General features: G+C 34.2%; 2 protein-coding genes across 4 annotated transcripts in view; one reads left to right on the forward strand and one right to left on the reverse strand.

Moving 5' to 3' along the window:
- Positions 1-2,962: 2,962 nt before the first annotated feature.
- On the forward strand, positions 2,963-8,665 carry eEF2 (eukaryotic translation elongation factor 2). The gene is made up of 12 exons (XM_014356768.2): positions 2,963-3,113; positions 3,757-3,971; positions 4,073-4,266; positions 4,399-4,607; positions 4,794-5,027; positions 5,374-5,487; positions 5,685-5,831; positions 6,072-6,312; positions 6,491-6,658; positions 6,838-7,520; positions 7,800-8,057; positions 8,326-8,665. The coding sequence occupies exons 1-12, from the start codon at positions 3,111-3,113 to the stop codon at positions 8,392-8,394; spliced, it is 2,535 nt and encodes an 844-aa protein (XP_014212254.2). The 5' UTR covers positions 2,963-3,110; the 3' UTR covers positions 8,395-8,665.
- Positions 8,666-9,035: 370 nt separating this feature from the next.
- The window catches only part of LOC106643864 (protein PRRC1-B), a 94,309-nt gene continuing 86,545 nt past the window's right edge, over positions 9,036-16,799 (reverse strand). For all 3 annotated transcript variants that reach the window (XM_089593962.1, XM_089593965.1, XM_089593955.1), the window contains one exon: positions 9,036-9,526. In XM_089593962.1, the coding sequence (XP_089450088.1) occupies positions 9,410-9,526 (117 nt within the window). In that variant the 3' untranslated portion in view covers positions 9,036-9,409. The remainder of the gene's footprint in view (positions 9,527-16,799) is intronic.

Genomic DNA, 16,799 nt, shown 5'->3' on the forward strand with positions numbered 1-16,799 from the left:
AAAAATAAGCATGCTACACAGGAAAACCAGATTATATTAAAATTTTTTATTTGACGTAGTAATTTTTTCTTTGATTGAAAATAATTTTTATATTAAACTAAAATAAGAAATACATACATATGTATACATATATTGTACAGAAAATATATATGTAACGAATAGAAGATTCCAATAAATTGTTTTTTTGTGTATAGATATTTTTTTTCTTTAAGAATATAGATACCTACTAAAGTATTTTACAAATATTTTATTCAAAAAAAGATCTGCAGTGACTGGGATCTGAACCTGCGTCTTTTGTAGAGGTTTCCTGTAGACCACACTGTTAACAACGGATAATCAGTCGATTTAAAATTAATTGTCTGCACATATCAATGTTTAACCATTACAAATCAAAAAATATGTTTCTCGTCATGATTACGTCAATATATCCTCAAATGAGGTAACCAATAGGCGTGTATACCTATAGATGTTGTATAAAATTACTTTGAAACATAGTAATTCGTACTCTACTCAGTTAAAAATTTATAGCTATAATTATACCTATAAATTATAGCTATAATTATAGCTATAACTACCTATAAAACAGCTATAATAATGTATAAAATTCAGCTATAAATATAGCTATAAATTAGAGCTCGTCGTTGGCTCAGTGGTTAGCGTGCTAGCCTCCGAAACAACACAGCTCAAGGGGTCATGGGTTCGATTTCCGGTCGGGGTACTCAGATTTTTTCTGATGGTTCTTGCCAGGTATTGAATCCATGAAACCGACTTAGGGATTAGGCTTAATTTTAAGATAAAAATAAAAAATACAAAGCGATTGAAAAATAAGAATTGTGAAGAGTTTTCTCGATAACCGGTCCTGCGTGACCGGGGAGATATATAGATACAAAGATACAAGCGAATATGAAAAAGACATGTAATGACAGCGAAAAAATAAGAGAAATGTTTATAATGATATGATGTAACGATATGTAAAAAAAGACAATGTAAAATGATTCAATGAATAAAAAGGAAAGAAAAGTGTACATACCCATAGTAGGTCAGTACACTACAATATAAAAAAAAAAAAGCTATAAATTACAGCTGTAATTTTTTCACAAATTTTGAATAAAAATTAGTTTAAAATCAGATTTTTTTCAACATATATCGATCAATATTGACGGTATCATCCGTGTGATAACAGTAAAACTGAGGGCCTAAAGTATTTTTAAACAATTTTTAAAAAACTTGAAATTGTATATTCTTGTTTTTTTTTTCTACTTATTCAAAAATACTTCAGGCCCCCAGTTTTACTGTTATCATAGTATTACGGATAATACCATCTGTGCCCATCTGTGCTGATCGATATATGTTGAAAAAAATCTGGTTTTAAACTAATTTTTATTCATTATTTGTGAAAAATTTACAGCTGTAGTTTATAGCCATATTTATAGCTGAATTTTATACATTATTATAGCTGTTTTATAGGTAGTTATAGCTATAATTATAGCTATAAATTATAGGCATATTAATAGCTATAAATTTTTGACTGAGTACTGAATAGCAATGCAGTGGAATGAGAAATTTCACTCTGTCACAGAGAAAATTTTACTTTAGAATGTGGGACCTTTGAAAACGATTACTATAAAATGTGAAATGTTGTATAGCAAAAATTGTACTATTAAAATTTTTACTATGTTAGATATAGTGATTTTTATTATGCTGTGTAATTATTTTTGTATGGTTGGGACACAATAATAATTATTTTGAAAATAATAAAAATTAAAATGTAAAAATTTGCGTCATAAGGAGTTACGTTTTAGCTTTTCTGAAAAATATCGAAATTTTTAGTGTTATCATCCTTTTTTTAACACTCAAAAGATTACTTTTAGATAAACCTATCAAATTTTCAAATAGATCCACGAGTTGGTTTTCAAATGAATTTAGAAAGAGGGGATTAAAAGCATGTATGTGAGTATAACATCCATATGAGAAAAACAATTGCTATAGCTTTACTGCACACATTAGCGTTTTCCTTTCACTTCTCTGAACTTTTCCCCCAGTAACTATGTGAAGAACGTCCTTAAGTCAAAAAATCACTAACCACAAATGTGAAAATTGTAAGAGAATAAAACACAACAGAACTTAATTATATTGTATTTGTACAGTACAAAAAAATTTTTTTTAATTTTTGAAAATTTTGAAAAAATATGAAAAATTGTTCAAACAATTATGTATTTATTATAATAGTAAAAAATTAATGATAAGTTAATAAATAATTAATAAATGTTTATTATTACATATATGAAAGCTGCTCTGCGTATACATACTAATTTCGAAATTTTCGAAACATGTACCTAAAAAATAAATTTCATTAAATAAATTATTTATTTATTTGATGTATTATCAAACCAAATGAATTAATAAACAGTAAATAAAAATTAACATTAAAAATAAGCAACGAACTGTGCGACAAAATGAAGCAACCGACGCCCGTAAATCGGGCACGCTCATAGCAGAGTGCGGTAAGGGCCTCGACTAGAGTACAGAACATCCGGTGTCCACATCTTTTTGGAAGCTGTTTTTTTAAATATATATATATAAGAATTGGTTAAAAGAAAAAGAATTAAAATTTATAAAATTCAAAATGTGTGGCGTGGTGATGTCATGTGGCGTTATGTGGTATAGAGGAAACCAGAAGTACATCATGGGGAGCGAGCGAAGGGGGAGCATAAAGCAAAATCCAATTCCGTCACACTTTTTCTCAAGGGCCAAAATCTGAAATTGTTGATTTACCCTTGCACACAACGCGCCGCGCCTATAAAAGTAAGTATATAACTTCAAAAAAAGTTCATTTTTGCGATACATAGCATGTCGAGACCCGACCCAATAGGTTCATTCAAGTAATGTCGATACCACTGATACAGGAACGAACGCTAAAGAAGAACACACCTATATTTTGATGAAGCGCCACCATCGACGAGAAGCTAAGGCAAACTGCCGAGGACCGAAAAGAGTTCACAGAGTCGAAGAGCTGCTCCGGACACTGACCCGTTCTTTCCGAGGGAGTCCGCCATTGTTGGCGCACGTTCATATCTGACGAGGACCACCGCAATCGGAAAACATCCAAGATGGTACGTAGCCTGGTTAATCGGGCCGTGTGCACTTCAAGTTTCAGTTACCCAGGCCACTCGTTGGCCCCTGTATTTCGGTGCTCGGAGCCTCAGCTCGCCTAGGAAACCGCGCCAGACGCTCCGATTGCTTCTGATTGCGCAACTTGCTGCAAGGCTCCGGGCCCAATCCTCGTCTGCATCGCCGTCGTCTCCTAGCCTGTGATCCTACGTCGTCCTCTGGGCTCGCCAGCACCCGGACCCGTAAGCCGTGACCACCACTGCATCCATTCTCAAAGGATATCTGCCAGATGTCTCCCAGCTGCTGCTGGTGGTACGGCTTGCGGACTCCGAGTCCTGCACGTACGACGGAGGACCGCAAGGCACGAAACAGCTACCTACGCGCGGGCCTCAAATGTTTCCCCGTATCCTCGGGCAGCAGACCATCTGCGAAACATTCCCCGACAAAAAGTAGTACGTGTTGGTGGCAGATGGTTGCGAGGCATGGAGACGGCCAAAGGCTCGCGTGGTGCCCCGAGAGGTTAAAACCGCCCAAGAGAGAGAGCAATCGTTATAGGTGACGGCTGTAGCCCCGTGTCCCCGCTCGCGCAATGTCCTTCGCGAGACGAATGCATCGTGCTCATCAGCTGATTTGTCTGGTTCCCAGGTGAACTTCACGGTAGACGAGATCCGTGGCATGATGGACAAAAAGAGGAACATCAGGAATATGTCCGTCATCGCGCACGTGGATCACGGAAAGTCAACACTGACCGACTCCCTAGTATCCAAGGCGGGCATCATCGCTGGAGCCAAAGCCGGAGAAACGCGCTTCACGGATACCCGTAAAGACGAGCAGGATCGATGCATTACGATCAAATCCACGTGAGTAGCTTCATTGATATCTCATTATCTACAAGCGTCAGTTAGCTTAATCGCTGCCTAACAGCTGTGTGTCAAATAAACGATGCTCCCACTCTCTTCAGGGCTATTTCCATGTTCTTCGAGCTCGACCCAAAGGACTTGGTCTTTATTAATAACCCCGATCAGCGCGATAAAGAAGAGAAAGGTTTTTTGATAAATCTTATTGACTCTCCTGGGCACGTCGATTTCTCCAGTGAAGTCACTGCTGCTCTTCGTGTCACCGATGGAGCCCTTGTTGTTGTTGATTGTGTTTCTGGTAAGTTAAATTTTACCAAACTAAATTGAAAAAATCTTATCTCATGTAAATCTATATTTTCTTTAAAGAAGTAGTAATGATTCGCTTTCGAACCACTTATGTACACACTAATTTTGTTCTTTTCATTTACAGGTGTGTGTGTACAGACTGAAACTGTTTTGCGCCAAGCTATTGCAGAGCGTATCAAGCCTGTATTGTTTATGAACAAAATGGATCGTGCTCTGTTGGAACTTCAACTAGAAAGTGAAGATCTCTATCAAACTTTCCAGCGTATTGTTGAAAATGTAAATGTTATTATTGCCACTTACTCTGATGACGATGGTCCCATGGGTGAAGTTCGTGTAAGTTTCTAAGTCAAAATTTTTTATTACAGCCCTCCAATGTTAACATGATGATTGTTCTTCACAGACCTGTTCTGAAAATATTTGAAAGACATAAAGAACGGCCAACTGATTTAATTGCTCCTTAATTAGTTTTAACCTTTATTCACAATTCAAATGAGTAACATACATTGAACTTTACAACAGGTTGACCCAAGCAAAGGATCTGTAGGTTTCGGGTCGGGACTTCACGGATGGGCTTTTACTTTAAAGCAGTTCTCTGAAATGTATGCAGAAAAGTTTGGCATCGACGTTGTCAAGCTAATGAACCGACTGTGGGGTGAATCCTTTTTCAACCCTAAAACAAAGAAATGGAGCAAACAAAAGGAGCCTGACAACAAACGCTCATTCTGCATGTATGTGTTGGATCCTATTTATAAGGTAAGATGTCGAGTGCCAAAATATGCCTCCTTAAAAATTCAATTCTTTCGGCACATTCGAGTTATTCTGTAGCGTGAGAGTGATTTCATTGAATGTAACCACTAGCGTGTTAGGGCAGAAGAACAGTGCACTTATGGAAGAAGATTAAAAACCAAGCGCCTGCGTTTATCGCTATCATAAAGCCTCTATCCTTATGTCTGATAATGATAATACCACGACGTGGAAGCTACATTTACTGTCATGACCCATTCGATTTTATATCTTAAAATTAATAAAATCATATCATTAAAAATTTTAACTTGAGTAGTGCTGAAAATGATGGTAATAATCTTATGATTTTCAACAGGTCTTTGACTGCATCATGAATTACAAAAAAGACGAGTGTGAAAGTCTTCTGAACAAATTAGGAATCGTTCTTAAACCCGAGGACAAGGACAAGGATGGCAAAGCCCTTCTCAAGGTAAAACACATATATTTTTGTTAGTTCATATTTACTAAGCATGTTTCACACAAAATGATGATTGTTCTAAAACATTTCTGACACCTCTTCTGAAAAATAATGAGGGAAAACATGAACCATTCTGAAAATCTTTTTTTCACACTAAATATCCAAATAATTGAGTGTTAGGTCGTACTTAAACAACTTATTTTTTATAGGTTGTCATGCGAACATGGCTGCCTGCTGGTGAAGCATTGCTTCAGATGATAGCCATTCATTTACCATCTCCCGTCACAGCTCAAAAGTACAGAATGGAAATGTTGTACGAAGGGCCTCATGACGACGAAGCTGCCCTTGGTATCAAGGCAAGTTTATTGAAAAATTGACCGATTGTTTTTTTTTTTTTTTTTTTTGTGTTTTCAAAATTATAATTTTTACATTCTCTTTAGCAATTTTAGTATTTGTATGATGATTGTTCTTCACAGACCTGTTCTGAAAAGATTTGATAGACAAATAGAACGGCCAACTGACGATTTAATTGAATGAATTTTTTTTTTTCTAATGATATTTTGAATATATTAAACAATTTACACGTGTTATTACAGAATTGTGACCCAGAGGCACCCCTCATGATGTACGTATCAAAAATGGTACCGACATCCGACAAAGGTCGTTTCTACGCTTTTGGTCGTGTTTTTTCGGGCAAGGTATCGACCGGTATGAAGGCCCGCATCATGGGACCTAACTACCAACCTGGAAAGAAAGAAGACTTGTATGAAAAGGCTATCCAGCGTACCATTCTTATGATGGGACGTTATGTAGAAGCCATCGAAGATGTTCCCTCAGGTTTGTTGTACTTACACTTAGATATTGCATTAAGAAAATAAATCTTTTATGATGATCACACACAGACCTGTACAGAAAATACATGTTTGAAAATTTTATAAACTGATTTTTCCTAATTATCAAGAATGTTACCACTTTATGATTAAACATAGCTAACAGAGTTTTTTTTAAATTCAAGGTAACATTTGTGGTCTTGTCGGCGTTGATCAGTTTTTGGTGAAAACTGGAACTATCACTACCTTCAAGGAGGCTCACAACATGAAAGTTATGAAGTTTTCTGTCTCCCCTGTCGTGCGTGTCGCTGTCGAGCCCAAAAACCCTGCTGATCTACCAAAATTGGTAGAAGGTATGTATTATTGCAAATCATCTAAGTTGCACCTTTTAATTCACTCTTACATGATGACAAAAGCACTGGGTTATGAAACACTGTGATTATCGTTGACAACCTGATTAATTCTCATATCAACACAGCTTGCAGGCTCTCACACTAGAATATGTTGATAAAAATTGACTTTTTGCTTCAAGGTCTGAAACGTCTGGCCAAATCCGATCCCATGGTACAATGTATCAACGAAGAGTCTGGTGAGCACATAATCGCTGGTGCCGGTGAGCTACATCTTGAGATTTGTTTAAAGGATCTAGAAGAGGACCACGCTTGCATCCCCATAAAAAAATCTGATCCTGTCGTATCGTACAGAGAAACCGTTTCGGAAGAGTCCGACCAAATGTGTCTGTCGAAATCCCCCAACAAGCACAATCGTCTCTTTATGAAGGCCCAGCCGATGCCTGATGGTCTTGCCGAGGACATTGACAAAGGCGATGTCAACCCAAGAGACGACTTCAAAGCACGTGCCCGTTACCTCAGTGACAAGTACGATTACGACGTGACGGAAGCTAGAAAGATCTGGTGCTTCGGTCCCGACGGCACTGGCCCCAACATCCTTGTTGACTGTACCAAGGGAGTGCAATACCTCAATGAAATCAAGGATTCTGTCGTTGCTGGTTTCCAGTGGGCCGCCAAAGAAGGTGTTCTTTCCGAAGAAAACTTGCGAGGCGTGCGCTTCAACATTTACGACGTTACGTTACACGCCGATGCCATTCACAGAGGTGGCGGCCAGATCATCCCTACGACGAGACGTTGTCTTTATGCCTGTCTTCTCACTGCCTCACCAAGACTCATGGAACCCGTGTACCTTTGCGAAATCCAAGTAAGTTTTCTTTGTACAACGTAATATCTTGACCCTTTTGGCATGCTCGCGTAACTCTGTAGCGTTGACGCATTTTCTTCAAATGGTGACACGCAAATACAGTGGAACAGTGTACAACAAAAGAATATCTAAAACCAAGCGCCTACGTATATATCATTGGGCCTCTATCCTTATGCCTGATAATGATATGGCCACGACGTGGAAGCTACCATACTATATATACAACTTTACCAACTACATTCACTTTAAAACGTAACATATTGCACTTCTCATCAACAGTGTCCTGAAGTCGCTGTTGGTGGTATCTATGGTGTACTCAATCGCAGACGTGGTCACGTCTTCGAAGAACTCCAGGTGGCTGGTACTCCTATGTTCGTCGTCAAAGCATTTTTACCCGTCAACGAGTCCTTTGGTTTCACTGCCGACCTTCGATCCAACACTGGCGGTCAAGCCTTCCCACAGTGCGTCTTTGATCATTGGCAAGTCCTCCCAGGAGATCCATTCGAGTCCGGCAGCCGTCCATTCACAGTTGTGCAGGTAATTAATACTCTTTTTTTTGTTACTGAGATTCTGTGTAATCTTATCTTATCCACGTTCATAACTGATGACTGTGACTCCACTATAGTCCAGTCATTTTTAATTTCGTGGTAAATAAAATAGTTTTTTTGAGTTTTGGCTTTCCAGGGCTTATCTGGTCTGCTAGAATAGGGAAACAGACAGTATAATTTTACGAGCTACATCAAATTCAATCTGAATACAAGCTACTTGTTATTTTGATGTTTAATGTAATTATTTTCTGTTGTAGGAGACCCGCAAGCGGAAGGGATTGAAAGAAGGCGTGCCAGATTTGTCGCAGTACCTTGACAAATTGTAACCATTTTTAATGGACTCATATTTAATTAATTTTAATATTGTAATTCAATTATTATCGCTGGAGCAATATACGTCTCTACCATCGGTCGTTATGACACTTCGTTTCTCCGCACACCAACAATGTAATTACCGCAAGGCTGAAGAAAAGGAAGAAACTTGTACTTTACAGCTCGGGGAACACAATTTTATACATTTATTTCATTAAAGATGATCAAACTGAAAGCTGTCAATGGCTTTTGTTTTAGAAAAAAATACAAAATGATTCATTGAAATTATTGTTATACTACAGTTTTAAATATCCCTTTCGTTTTATACTGTTTACATTATGTTATGTTGCCTTGTTGCATTTTTCCAAGTGACTGATATATTGGGTAAATAACCGATCCTATAGTAATAAAATTTAAATATCTTTTCAAAATCTATAAGAATTTTACAAAATGTTATTTATTTCAAACATTGAATTAAAGCAAAATTTACAGTTAATTCCCTTTTTAGGTTGGCATCTAATTCATTTTTTAACAGAATCTTTAATTCTTGCAACCTAATTAATCTTGACTTGACACTTGCCAACATCGTAAAAAAAAAAAACATTTTGCATAATTATTTCGTAAAATTTGATGATTTAAGATCATAGAGCGCGAATGTATTTCAAAAAATTCATTTGAGAAATGTAGTGGGATAGTAAGATATTTTATTGAATGTTGCATGGGAACAGCTTTTTAAACTATACATTCATATTTTTCTCATACACAGCTTTTTATTGTTTCTAAATTACAATAATAGAACTTTTGTTTCAATCATAAGTTAAACTTTAATGTCTATATGTTTATAAACTTCACAAAAGTTTACATATAAAATTTTTTTCACTTCTCTTAACGTCTAGAGCAATATTTACAATCTAGAAAATTTTAATTGAAACATTAAAAAATATGTAAACATTAGATTATATTCAGGTATCCATAAAATATTTCTTTTTCCAGTAAAAACAATTAAATTTGTTAACATAAGAATCAGTGTTACTCAATGGGCTGTATTCTATTTTTATACAATCCTGCTAGCGACTGAGCAGCCAAAAATATAATATCCTTCCTTGAAACACCTGTAAGTGCGCCGTGCCACTCGGAATGAGGAACCTGCAAAATGAACAAACAACACGATATAAGTAATCGTAACGAAAATTCAAAATAATTTGCTACAGTTATCATTTAAGCATTTTGAAGTACATTTATTTTTAATATTTCACATAAAAATACTTTGTCCTAAAAATCAATTTCAATGGATTTTATTAGAAAATTTTTTTTTTTTTTTTCGATAGAATTACGTAACAATACACAGTTTCTGTAAGTATTTAATTAATCGTGCATTTAGTTTTTGATGAAAAAATTTCTTATGTCTGGTAAAATTAGATGTGCACCCTTCTCTCACAAACGGTACCTATCTCATGAAAGCAGCTCTTACTCTGAAATATTTTTAGTAATAAAACTAAATTTTATACTTTAAAAAGTTTCAGAAATTTTTGGTTAGTTGTCAAAAAAATCGTGCAATTCTTCCCAGAAAGAATTTGAGTCGTAAAATCCTCTCATTTACTGAAAATATAAACTGCCTTACCAGCAGAGTAACTTTCACAACCGAAACGGTTTGAACAAATCTCGTCTTTAAACGTAAAAGTAAAACGGCAACGAAAGCTATAACACAATCAATCGCTCAACTATAAGTAATAAACTTTTGTTTCTATTTTACGGTTATTTCTAATAAAATAGCCTATGCGTTTGACTACGAATTCAAATGCATTTTATTCAACGAATTAACTACCTCGAGGGCAAAGCACTTTAATAAACATCGTTTATTACAATTGAAAAAAAAACGCTGTTCTTCTCAGACCCGATTTCCCATTGATTACATATTAGAGAAAAGGTTGACGGCGACCGTTGACGATGTAGCATCATTTATTATACAGCAAGAGTTTTCTTAATGTTTCTAGAAGGTTGTAGTGGAATTAATTGTAACGACTTTGGCAGTAATTTTTAATGACTTTCAGCTGTACGCACTTTTAAAGTCTCGATAAAAAGTATGACTTTAAAAAGACTTCTGTAGTCGTTCGGAAAAGTTGCCTTCAAGAGTGAAGTGCAGTCCCTCGATAAAATGCGTAGAAAATACTGCAGCTCTGCCGTGAAATTTCGTGTAGCCGCAGTTCGAAGTAATCAATCAGCTGTCTACTGTTAACTTTAATATGCTAACGACTTCAAATTTTCTGTTATAAATAACAATAAAAAATTTAATTACAGTAAGCAACATTTGTAATTGGGCGTCAAAAACTCAAAATTGCCCTCAAGCGCTGACTCGGAGAAGTTTTTTTTTCTTTATATTTTGTAGTGACAGTATTGTCCATTTTATTTTATTGAGAAGCAAAAATTAAAAAGGCACACAATTTTAATCATCGCATCAATTGTAGGGATGGACGATCAAGGATTTATTCGAGTAAGCTATAGCGGTTGTTTGGGGCTAAAAAAATAAAGGATAAGTTAAAATAAGAAAATAACTGTCCGTTCTGACGATTAAATCTTTCGTTCACTCCTGCAATCAATTATTCATTTGGTGATTAAAAATATATAACAAAACCGACATTACCGACATAAGAAAATTAAATTCTTTGACCAAGACATCTGTATAAATGAATGAAAAAATTTAAAATTGAGTCCGCGAGATTTTCTTCAGTGCCTGATCTCATGAAAGTTTTAAATTTCAAGTTGCGACGCCGAAGTCAGCATGTAAATATACTTGAAATATCTTTAGATCCATCCAACAAAACCCTACCAAATTTTTCAAGGAATTATCGCACGGCAAGCAAAATAACATTTTTCACTAAGTAACATAACCAATTTCTTATCAACTTTTTATTATTAGATATATTTTAAACTTATAGTTTCAAAATTCTTGTTTGGAACTATCCGTAAGATCGAGGGGCTGCGAACTCTTGAAATCATTTAAAAAGACTGCGAAAGCCATTCGAAGGCTTTCAAAGACTGTAAAAAGAGACTTCAAGAGTACGTAGCCCCTCGATATTTTGACAAATTTTTTGCTTAGCTCTGAATAAATAAATCAATCTGAAATCGAGTCATACTATAAGTGGTCGCATAAAAATTGTGCCCAAGCGGAAATAATTTTGTTTGATAAGTTGGTAATAATTATTTTTAAAAATTAGTAGGAAATATAAAAAAATAATTACAGTTTTTAATGCCTAGATTTGAGACAAAACTTATTATTCACAATTGTCTCTCACAAGTTGTTATTAAAACTTTTAAATATTTATTATTAGTTATTATTTTTTTTTGTTCTCGCGATCGAACGGTAAAACCGTGCCCATAAAAATTATTATTTTTTATTATTTTTTTCTATCTGATATAAAATATAAAACAATAAATATAATCTATTGTTAAAAATTATTGATAGCTATTAGTTTTTTCAAAATCTTAAAAGTCAAGTATTAAATAGTGATCATTAATCATAAAAGTTGTTTCTAGTGGCTACTTTTTTCGATGTTTCTATGATGACATTCATGACGAAAAAAAAAAATAATAAAAAAATGATAAAAAATAATAACTAACAATAATACTTATACTTATTAAACTTTATTAGAGTCTCAAATCTGGACTTTATAAAATATTACTATTGATTATTTATTAATTTTTTTTCGTTACTTAATTACAAAAAAAATCTCCGCTTGGGTATGAAGAGTTTTATCGATTTCCTACAATTCTGCCACGAAGACAGAACAACCTTATAAGCATGCGCTGGTGAAAGAAAAAATCAGCTTGTATTTAAGTAATTAAATCTAGTGTACCCGTATTTCTTCATTCATTCGGAATAGATCATTCCACATTAATAGATCACATAAAAATTATAAAAACGATTTTTTTCTATCTCTACATCTATTTTGTATTACAGAGCATCTGCATTGCATGACAGAATAAAATGTATGATACAAAAAAAAACGTATTTTATCAAGTCGTGCGTATTCACATACAAACGTGTAAAATGCATGTGTTAAAACTTAAAGCCAAACAATCTCTTTCTTTTTCTTAGAGTGTTATAGTGAAAATCCTAAGCAGAAAATTTTTTGTATGTAACGAAAAAAAAACTAGTAACAATATTTAATGAAAACCAGATCTGAGACTATAATAAAGTTTAATGTGTGCTATTATTCGTTACTATATTTTTTTCGTCATAAATATCATTATAGAAACATCGAAAAAAGTAGTAAGTGTAGTAACTAGAAAGAAGTTTTATGGCTAATTATTCCTATTTAATTCTTGACTTTTCGGATTCATCAAAAACTAATAGCTATCAATAATTTTTAGTCACAAATCATTTTTATTATTTTTTATTTTATATCAGAATAAAAAAAAATATTAAAAAATAATGATCTTTATGGGCACGGTAGTACTGTTTGATTTCACAAAAAAAAAAAAAAATATAATAACCAATAATAAGGATTAAAAAGTTTGAATACTAACTTGTAATAGACAGTTCTGAATAATAAGTCTTCTTACTTGTCTCAAAACTAGACTTATTTTCTATTTTTTAGAAATAATTATACCTATTTATCGAATAAAATTATTTCCACTTGGGATGCAAGCAAAACTTTTCTCTCCGATAAAAACTATCCAAATTCAAACTATCAGCTTCAACGTTGAACTCGAAACATCCTACAAAATTTAAGCCTATCGGGATGAAAATTACTTGAGTTGATCAAAAAACTTAAGTACGCACAGAAATATCACACACTATGTGACTATAGAGAGGACCGCTAAGTGGACTAGTATAGACAAAATTCTGTAGCGGACTATGAGATCTATGAGAACTGAGGAGCACAAAAAGCACTAGAGCGGATTGAAGAGGAGTCAAAAAAGATCTGAGAGGAGGAGGGTAGTAATATAGTATAGGATAGAATGCTATTAGTGCGAAAAGAATCATGGTGGTATAGTTATTTGGTTTCAGAACAAATATAAATAGTTTTAGACTCCAAATTGTGCCAACTAACGGCCCAAAAAAATGGTAAATGTGGTCAAAAATGGTTGTTCGCGTCTAGAAAAAAACTGGAAAGTCGGACAAAAAAGTTGCCGCCGTAGGCCATGCCCCCTCTCCGCATCATAGCTCCGGAGTTTCCGAGCGGCTCGCCGCGCCGCCGCATCCACGGAAAATAGCTGCTTTTTGACAACAGTTTTTCGCGTACTTCCGGAATGTCGAGCGGAACGACGTTTTGGTAGGTTATAGAATAACTCTCGACGAGTACAATGCAGTTTGAAAAATGGTAATATGTTGAAAAACCAGCCACGTCCCATTTTTTTGCGGAGGGACCATTTTTTGCTTCTTACAGCGGTTTGCAAAAAGTTTACAACCGATCGTCTTGAAATTTGGTGTGGATGTTAAGGGACACAAAATATAAGTTGTGTTCAATTTTTAAGTCTTAATATTCAAAAGAGCACTTTATGGCAAATTGCGAAAAAACGGCTGGGCCAATTTTATCCCACTAGAGCTCATTTTCTTCGTCTTGAAATTGTCCATCTTTTTCAACAATACAACTTTTTTGTCCGACTTTCCAGTTTTTTTCTAGACGCGAACAACCATTTTTGACCACATTTTCTATTTTTTTGGGCCATTAGCTGATACAATTTGAAGTCTAAAACTATTTAGATTTGTTCAGAAACCTAATAAGTACAACCATGATTTTTTTCGCGCTAATAGCAATTTTGTTTTTTAAAAAGCTTATTCTATCCTACTAATAGAGAAAGTGGAATACATTACAATAACAGAATGTTAAATTTCTAAAATCATAGTGAATTTTCACCATCTTATTTTTAATCAATACAGAACTTGAAACATTTCACCAAATTTTTAAAATGCATCATAATTAAAATCTCATCTTCAAAAACATGAGTTTTATACTTCCACTAACGATAGATAAGTTAAATTAGATGAAAAGGGTTGAAGCTCTGAACCTACCCGAACAGAAATCTTGTTGAGGTGATAGAGAGGCCCTCTAGAGGATATCTAAATAGCCTATCTATGGAGAACTGTCTGAGGCAAAGTACCTAACCAAACTTGAAGAGTCTCTTGAGTTAAAATATATAAATAAATTCAATGTGAGAGAAATACACTACTATACTTACAGGTGTTTTATTATGGAATAAAAAAGATTGGTGCAAAAAATGTACACTTGTTTTGAATGACTTTTACGTGCTGTACAATAATTTAAAAAATTATGACTACTTTAACACCGAAATTATAATCATTATTTAACGGAAATGTGCAGAGTGATAAAAAATGTAAGCTTTTGGCATTATACTTAAGCCTATTGTGTATAGTTTTGAGATATTACATCTCAAACGTACTGACATTGCCTGTATTTTCAATACATAATATATTCTTATATTTAAATAACTACATCAAGTATTAAAAGTATAAGCCATTTAAATACTTTTGAGACACAAAACATCTCATTTAACCAATAATTTACATATATATAGGTTAGATTGTTTTTCATTTATTAAACGATTGTCATCATAATTTGTTTACTGAATCTAGCAGCTCTTTTACTCTGACAAATTAACTCTATTTCTGTCCCTCGCTTTTATTAAATTCATACATTTATTTATTGACTGGAAAAATGCTTTAAGTTTGGTTATGTACACGGTTATTTAGGATACCTAAAGAGGACCAACTGTACGCCGCGTTACTTTGCCTCAGTAGGTCCGCTGTAGGATACCTATAGAGGTCCTCACGAACTAACAAGGTATCCTCAATAGATTTCTGTTCGAGTAACAGAACCGAGCTGAAGACCTTAATAGGTTTTTTTTTTTTTTTTTTAGTTTCAGTAATTTCTTATTATAATACAGTAAACGCACTTGCATTGGTTTTTTCTCTATGTTATTATTCAATTGAATTCTTAGATGTGTCTTTGTGGCGTCTCACATCTCTCGTGCTTCAGGCTCTACTCGCCAGGTGGCCAAGCCCTTATAACTCTCTCCCGTCAAGCGGTGAAATTCCCGCACGATTAGTATATAAGCGCGATCGAGTCAGTCTAAGCCCACACCTCTCCTGTGTCTAAGACAGGGAGCACGTCATCAGCCTTACTGTCGAGTCCTGGCGTGCTCTCGGGACGAAAAACCTTTTTCTCTCTCAAGTAGGCGATAACAATCGCTAAATCTTTAATGCTAAATATGTTTATCATTTGCATGACTTGTAAGTGTGAAATCAATACTTTTCTTGTAGTATGCAGCCTTTTAATGATTCATAATTGCATACTCGTTATTTACAATTAATAAAGCATAGTGAACAAAACTGAAACAAGTAATTTTTTTAATTTTATGGTTGACTGCACGTTTTTTTATGTTTTATATGACGTCGAAGATTTTAATTACTAGAGGCTTCGCGCGTCAACCCCCTTACAGTTAATAACAAATATTCAATTTATCGATTTTGTTAGAACAATTGAAAAATTTGCTACTATAAAATGTATAATTTAGATTTTTATGTACTAAAAAAATTACTGATTAGTTAATCTCATTTTCAAATTTACGAGTCCAAGAACAGTCTCGACCTAATTATACGTAGATAATACATAGAATAATAAATATTTACTTCAACTGAGTGAGGAGCTGTATGTTATGAAAAATTCATTATAAAATAACAAATGTTAAAAAACAAATGAAAGAATAAAAAATTACTGAAAGTAAAAGAAAATAAACTTGGAGGGGTCTTGAACTCGGTTCCGTCGATTTCTCGTCGTTCGCTAATAATAATTTATTGTTTATGGCTATTCTACCACAATAATTAGTCGTAGATAATAATGTTTAATAGAAAACGAGGCACATACGCCTAGTTAGACCTTGGGAAGAAGATTTTGCTTTTTTACCGCATTCATTTTTACGATTTCACAATTTTTATTTTTGTTTATTTTTAATATTTAATTTGTTTATTTAAAATAATTAGTGGTGAGTGTTAATTTTTAGTAAGAAAAGGAGCAAACATCTTAGTTAGATCTATCTCAAGGAGTTAATATGTTCATATTTGATAAGGATGTATTCAGTAATTATAATTTCATACATGATGATTCATGTAACCACGAAAGTGCCTGCAGAACTTTCAACCAACATGCACTGCGCTTGCGCAGTAGGTGGCAAAGAGAATGCAACCTGTTATTTTACTCGTTCTACTATGTCGTAATCACTCATAACACAACTATTATTGCAAATATTTTTATCAAATACAGTTATATAGAATCCTTATTCCTTAAGGAGGCTTGGGCGATTTTGAATTAAATGTTGGCTAGGTCTGAAATTCAGAGATTATATAGATAAAGTTTGCTAGATTTTTTTAGGAAAATAAAATAGGTAGGTCAACACA

Source organism: Copidosoma floridanum, unplaced genomic scaffold (genome assembly GCF_036245765.1).
Source record: "Copidosoma floridanum isolate Cflo_tuat_1 unplaced genomic scaffold, Cflo_Japanese_pri ptg000001l, whole genome shotgun sequence".
Lineage (NCBI taxonomy): Eukaryota > Metazoa > Arthropoda > Insecta > Hymenoptera > Encyrtidae > Copidosoma > Copidosoma floridanum.